The following is a 6,869-nucleotide window of genomic DNA, read 5'->3' on the forward strand; positions in this document are numbered from 1 at the left end:
TTGGGTTATCGATTATGAACCATAGTAATTTCTGCATATCCTATAGTTTTTAACTATTCTTAAATTACCCTTTCCAAACTGAACATTTTTATGCTTTTGCAAGAAAATAAATAGATTAGAGAGCAAAGCATAAAATAAGAGGACAGGCAGTGCAAGTCAAAAAATACAAAAATAATGCACACGTTGAGGGTGCAAAATGCAAAGAACTCATCTTATTCAAACTCTTCAAAACCTTAGCCCTTCATACTTCTTTATATTGAGGACTGTTCCTCCGAATGATACACGAGAAATATACAGATTCAACAATAGTTGAATTATGTGTAGCAGATGCACAATACATAAAATAATAAGTAAATAAGTAAAAGATTAGATGAATTAATAAGTAAGACTTAAGTCAAAATATTGGAGGCAAGAAGTTTTTGATTACTTTTGTCAAAGGGATCTCCTTGTCATCGGATTTGGTATATATGGGAAACAGTTTACATATACATCAAAAAGTTTCATTGTCAGCAATTGATGAATTTTGAACATCTTTTCTTGGAATAAATAAACACAAGCTTATAAAAGATTATCCTCCTTATTGGGCTGCCCATCAATGAGCTACTTTGGGACTATATCTGGGACTGGCAAGTTATGTTCATCTATCAAATATGTGTAATTCCGATCAAAGTACCAATCAGCAAATGCCTTTGGGGCAGACTGCACAAACAACCAAATGGTGCAAATAGTATAGTCAGCCAGCATCATTTTAAAATTGCATTTCCAAATATAAATAAATAAATAATATCTTACCACATTATGAATCACGGTGGAATTTTGAAGAGTCCACCTTGTTAAAATGTTGGTATGATGAGGGACTGCGTCAATGAAAACTCCTCTTAGTTTAGGATTTCCTTTTGGTAATGCATTTAAGAAATCGGACCTCATTCCTGAAATATATAACAAAAATATTAGAAATATAACTGTAGTTGTGTACTTCTCTTTTTGGAAGGTGTATTCTTCACCTCTAGTTTTGATTCTCTTTAATTCTTTCAATATACGTTTCGAATGTACGTTAAAATTTTGTTGAGGAACTAAAGTTATTTTTGTTTACTCATGTGAACTAACCTTGTATGGTATTGTTCTCACTTCTTGTGCATGTCCCGTTTTTAATGCACGCATATGTTGTACTTCCTGTTAAAGTATATGCTATCTGCAAAACACAGCTCATTTATGAGAAGACGCTAGAATAATAAATGTCAGTTAAATGATAATCTAATTAAGTAAACTTTGTTTATGGAAAAACCTTTTGAAATATCATAAAAGATTTTTCTTCTTTTGCACCCGAGTAAATAAAATGGACGACAAACTAATAAAATCAATTACGTACCACGATATTATCAAATGCTGACATGAAAATAAAAATCGGTGTCTTGGTATATTGTTGAATGTTCTCTGCGAAGAGGCACTGCGGCAAATTGGAAGATTTTTATGGACATTAATTTATTTGCAAAAGACACAAGAAAACAACTGATCAATCAAGGGAACAATTTGTACCAATTCTGGTTTCATTTTTGAAGTGCATGCTTTCGGTAACGTTTTGAAAGGTTCCTGTAACTCACATAAAGAAAATAGTCACATAAACAGGAATAACACATAATTCTTTGTCAGCACTTATAAGAAGGGGAGAAGATTTTACTTGTACAGTGGCGAGTCCTTTAAGGTGATAGGTTTCCCAAGGTTTTGCGAGCACAGGATCCTTGCTATTATGAGAAAGATGGATATTCAAAGTTAGATGATAGTTCTAATAAATCATACTCCCTCTGTTTCAATTTATGTGAACTCATTTTCTTATTAGTCCGTGTAAAAAAGAATGATCTCTTTCTATATTTGGAAACAATTTACCTTTATGTAATGATTCATAGCCACACAAAATATATGTGACTCATTTTACACCACAAGTTTAAAAGTCTTCTCTACTTTCTTAAACTCCGTGTCCAGTCAAATGGGTTCACATAAATTGAAACGGAGGGAGTATAAGAATAATTTGCTAAGAAATGGTCATATGCATGTAAAGTCATTAACAATCTTACAAATGAACAAAATAGCCAGAATCAACCAAACATTTCACTCTAGAGGTTTTTGGCAATGAACTGCGGAAGCGATCACAGTATAATATTGCTGCATATGAGCCAGCAGAACTACCAGCTAGGATGGCCTGCAATAGCAAAATAAAATATTGAGATCACAGAAGAATTTTTCTTAAACAAAACTGTGTTACTAATGAAAATATGAGTTAAAAACTTAATATACTAAATCAATTAGAGCAAAACTGCATAAAAATTAAACACCCCAATAATATGACTCAGTCTTAGACATAATCCTTACATTTTAAAGTCAGACGGTTAATACTCCTATATAAAATAGATCCTAAATTACATTACCCTATTAATAGTTTTGTCAGAAAATGACTAATCCTGGTTCTGTATATATTAGAACAATTAGATCTCCATCTGGTTCTGTATCTTTTGTTTATCGAAACAAAGCCGCGCTATATATATAGATTCCATTTTTCCTATTGAAAGCAAGCCGTCACAATAAATTATGCAAAAAATGCAATATTATCCATATATTTGCTAGCATATATATGACTGATTAAAAAAAGACTAATAGGGTTATAAAGATAGCTTTTGGGTAGATTCTTTTACTTTTTGTACGGGTATTTGGTGTTTGGCTTTGAAATATAGTATGTGTATATAACTAAATCATGTTATAGGGGATGTGTAGAGCCCGTCTAGGTTAGCAGATTGTAAATCGATGATAAGCATTAAGTATCAATAAGTTTTTTAAGTGTTGAAATTAGTTCTATAAACAAAATTTATGTATTTATATAAAAGAGCTGAAATGATAATAAGTAGCAGCATAATTACGCAGTCAATTATTTCAATTGTAATAGAATTTACATACATTTTTGGCATTCTTTAATCCTTTTGCAAGCAGCTCCTCCATTACTGCAGTATAAATCCTTGCCCCTCTATAATGCATATTGGTAGCCTAAACAGAGCAAAATGTATGGAATGATAAAAAAAAATCGAGCAACAAAAATAAATATTATAAATTGGAATTCAGAATTATAGCTTTGAATAAAACATACTGGATCAACATGTTCAGCATTTCCTATGAACGATCCACCATCGCAGTATGCAACAATGACTTTGTTCCAATTGTAAAAATCTGCATATTTTACATAAAATTTTCATATGCTATGTGAACAATAATGCACCACTGCAACATAATTATGTTGGGATTCTTGAAATGTTTGATTATCTTCATTTTTAAGAAAAGAAATTCATTGAAATTTCAGGAGGACATATTGACCCAAGAGTACCTGGATTTGCAATCTTATTCTTACTGTGAATTCCTTGAAATTCCATTGGATTCATATGTTTTGATGAACCAAGCCTGCCATTGGCACGTTTTGCGCAGTTTGTAGCGTTTACACACCATCCTCCTCCCTATGAACAAAGTCAATGTTTTCGAAGATTTAATAAACTTTTGAAACAGCACTATATCTAGCTAGAGGATAAATACGTACATTTATAATGCTCGTCTCACATAGTAAAGAAAACTACTCCAAATAAGTGGGGTTTAGTAGAATTAAACATGTGTTATACACGACTTACAGGAAGTTGTACAATCCAGTTTTCAACTCCTTCTCCAAATCCTGGTTCAAAATAGTATGCTGGAGGTGATCCATCCAAGCACACTGCCAAGTAAATAATGTTAACAGAACTCTTCAAATTAAGCTACTTAATTTTCTAATTAAAAGTTTATACTTGTACATAAGTGATAATATTAATTAACCTGCTCCTTTTGACACGGCACTATGAACTATTGTTGTTGTGACATTATATAAATCTGGGGTTTGGGTTGCTTTTGCACATTTAATTGTGACGATGGTCAAAGAGCAAACAAGTAAGATACAAAGTTGAAGAGATCTCGTAACCATCATCATCCTGTAAAACATAAAATTAAAGAATGGGTGAGATTTTGATTATAACATAAAAAGAATGCAAATGGATAGAGAAAAAAAAAATATTCTGAAGGTGTACTTGGTAAAATATATATGTTGCAAAAGATATATTGACCCTGATTAATGAATTGCAGGACGATCTATATATAGGTGGATGACCAACGATATAAGTTGGAGCAGCGGGAAATTAGGCCTTAGAATAGAAAACCACAACATTAGAATCATACACTTGTCAAAATATTCTCAAATTTTATTTTTCTTGAGACCTAAAGATTTGTAAGGTCAGCCAACTTAATCGGTTGAGGCAGTTAAATGGAGCGTTTAGGCAACGTATGTCTATGCATGGTGATTATCTGAGCTGTTGTTGTCTAATTTACCACCATAGAAGCGGGAAAACATCTTGCTTGGGGTGGTCATGTGTACTTGTTGTTATTTAGGGATAAAGTCGACATTTGAGTATATTGGTATAGTAATTCAATCTCTCGTTTTTAGTATTTATGTCCCAATGTAAAATTTTAGCCCGTTTTACAAGTTGATTTTACCGTTTGAAACTTGTTGGGTGGTTCGGGTTGAGATTTTAGAAGCTCAGGTGAGTTTCGAATCACCTGAAACCCATTAGAACATTGCAGTTTTTTGTTGTCAACTAGTGCACTGCGAAAGCGGTCACAAGTTTGCACTCTTAGAGAAGTAAAACTTAAATAGTAGATCGTGATCGTGATAACCTGGACACCATCGCAATTTGCAATAGGTGGTCATCCACTACATCAGGATCAGGGTCGAGGTCAAGTTTAACTAACAAGGACAGATATTTATGATAAAATCACTTATGGGAAAATAAAACTACTCGGTTGTTTTAGAAAAATAGTTAAACACCTTAACTTCATAAAGTTCTTTCCTTTTAATAAGATTTTTTTGTCAAGATGGCAACTCAATGTGCCTAGTGCTAGAAGCACCCAAGCAAAAAAAAAAAAAAAAAGAAGAAGAAGATGAAAATACATATTCTTATAAACCAAACTCCACTATTCATCGAATTAAAAGAAAACAAAAGCACAAACGCAAAAAGAACTTTATTGGCAAGTGAATAGCATAGAATCAAAGGTTTTCATTTTAACCAAGCTAGAATAGAGGAAAATTTAGCAGAACTAAGAAGTATTTTCTTCCTCTATTTTAGCTTTTTGATTTTATCTAGCCGATCGTGATGCATATGTATTTTGGAGAGTGTATACAACAACACACTCAGTGTAGTCATATAAGTGAGGTCTAAGGAGCGTAGGGCAGAACTTACACTCTCAGACGTTTCTGGCCGACCCTTGACTCAAAAGAAAAAAAATTTGAAATATAATATCAAGAAAAATACGACAACAAAATATCAAAAAAACAAATGGTGCAACAAATAGTATAATGCACATGGAAAAATTAAATTACACCGATTACTAACCAACACTACTAATAAGGAGAAAACCAAAGGATAATTAAACGATAGAGAAAGGGATCAAGTAGGAGGACAATATGAATTACTACTTACCTTAGCTTTTTGGGGTGTGGAATTAGGGACGTTCCAATTCATGCATAATGACACCTCTTGCCTGCAAATAAATAGAGGCAAATACACCATAACTGTTAATTCTGGGGGACAGTGGGTATTAAACAAAGATAACTGAAATGGGTACAGATTGCTGGCTAAGTAAGCAAAATAATTGAAGCTAACATGCATTTTTTCTTTTTTACACAAGGAAGAAAGCTCGGCTTCTTTGTTACAGAAAACTAATTTTTTGTGAATAAATGGTAAGAAAGCAGGAAGGAGTACGTGTATCCAGTTGTATCCCACAAATATTATACGTGTCAGCTTGAAGGGAGATAAAAGAGTTGAAATCGAAGTATTAAAATGCCCCTAAGGAATAATGATAATACGAAAATACTCATGTCGTACAACTCAACATACTGCCTCCATTTCAATTTGTTTCGTCTGATTTTGATTTGCTACGAAATTTTAAAATATAAAAAAGAGTTTTGAATCTTATCGATCTTAAACTAAAGATATACAAAATATACTAAAAATGAAAAGTAAAAATTAAAAAAATTACCTAAAAAGAAAATGAGGTAATTATTAATTGATTAAACTTTTACATTTTTTTTTTTTGAAATATTTGCGGCGAAGACGGATTCAAATTAAAATTTAAATGCTTTTATGGATGATAAAGTGTGCAGAAGGGTCAGCATATTATTGCTAAGTAATCTTGAAATATAGTACTACCAAACCGCTTGCCACGGAAGGGAACAAAAGAGTAAAGTCATTTTATTGTCCAACATTCTTTTTTGGAAAGATATTTAATTGCATAGGTTAAAAAGCTAAAGTAATTTATTTACTTGTGATGTTTGTTTGACATTTTGTGTTTCGTCTAAAGTAATTTATTCACTTGTGATGTTTGTTGGCATTTTGTGTTTCGTCTAATCAAAAACTTTTATATACACTGGAATTTGCCCGCGCTTTGCGCTGTTGGAGAAACCTCAAATATTTTTTTAATATCTAAATTTTAAAAATATTTCAAAAATTATTCTTTAACCTACAAATTCATATAGATTAGGTTTTAAGCATTGATGTCTTTTTTATTAACACTTCATGTTATATCTTTTTCTAATTGTTCGGTAATGTCATACTTTTATAAGAGAAAACAACCTCTTTTAAATAACTAAGCGTGTAGAGAAAGGTAAAGAGAAATCTCATCTCACCATGCATAAATGAAGATGCTTGTGATTATAAAATATTAAGATATATAACCTCCTTCCATTGAGGTTTAATTTATATAGTTAGTATATATTGTTACGGTTCACTTTTATGCGCGTGCATAAAAGTTAC

At 32.0% G+C, this 6,869-nt stretch overlaps 1 protein-coding gene across 3 annotated transcripts; it reads right to left on the reverse strand.

Moving 5' to 3' along the window:
• Positions 1-402: 402 nt before the first annotated feature.
• On the reverse strand, positions 403-5,797 carry LOC132636376 (pectin acetylesterase 8-like). Of its 3 annotated transcripts, XM_060353217.1 has the most exons (14): positions 5,721-5,797; positions 5,538-5,598; positions 3,844-3,995; positions 3,663-3,745; positions 3,368-3,494; positions 3,134-3,213; positions 2,947-3,033; positions 2,073-2,197; positions 1,679-1,742; positions 1,537-1,590; positions 1,370-1,447; positions 1,108-1,192; positions 793-929; positions 403-699 (listed from the first exon to the last, which is right to left on the reverse strand). In XM_060353217.1, the coding sequence occupies exons 3-14, from the start codon at positions 3,992-3,994 to the stop codon at positions 601-603; spliced, it is 1,170 nt and encodes a 389-aa protein (XP_060209200.1). In that variant the 5' UTR covers position 3,995; positions 5,538-5,598; positions 5,721-5,797; the 3' UTR covers positions 403-600. The 3 variants fall into 3 exon arrangements, with proteins under 3 accessions (XP_060209200.1, XP_060209199.1, XP_060209201.1); XM_060353216.1 differs by lacking the exon at positions 5,721-5,797 and having other exon boundaries at positions 5,538-5,687; XM_060353218.1 differs by lacking the exons at positions 5,538-5,598; positions 5,721-5,797 and adding an exon at positions 4,092-4,227.
• Between the last annotated feature and the right edge of the window lie 1,072 nt (positions 5,798-6,869).

The sequence above is a fragment of the Lycium barbarum genome, chromosome 4 (assembly GCF_019175385.1).
Source record: "Lycium barbarum isolate Lr01 chromosome 4, ASM1917538v2, whole genome shotgun sequence".
Classification (NCBI taxonomy): domain Eukaryota; kingdom Viridiplantae; phylum Streptophyta; class Magnoliopsida; order Solanales; family Solanaceae; genus Lycium; species Lycium barbarum.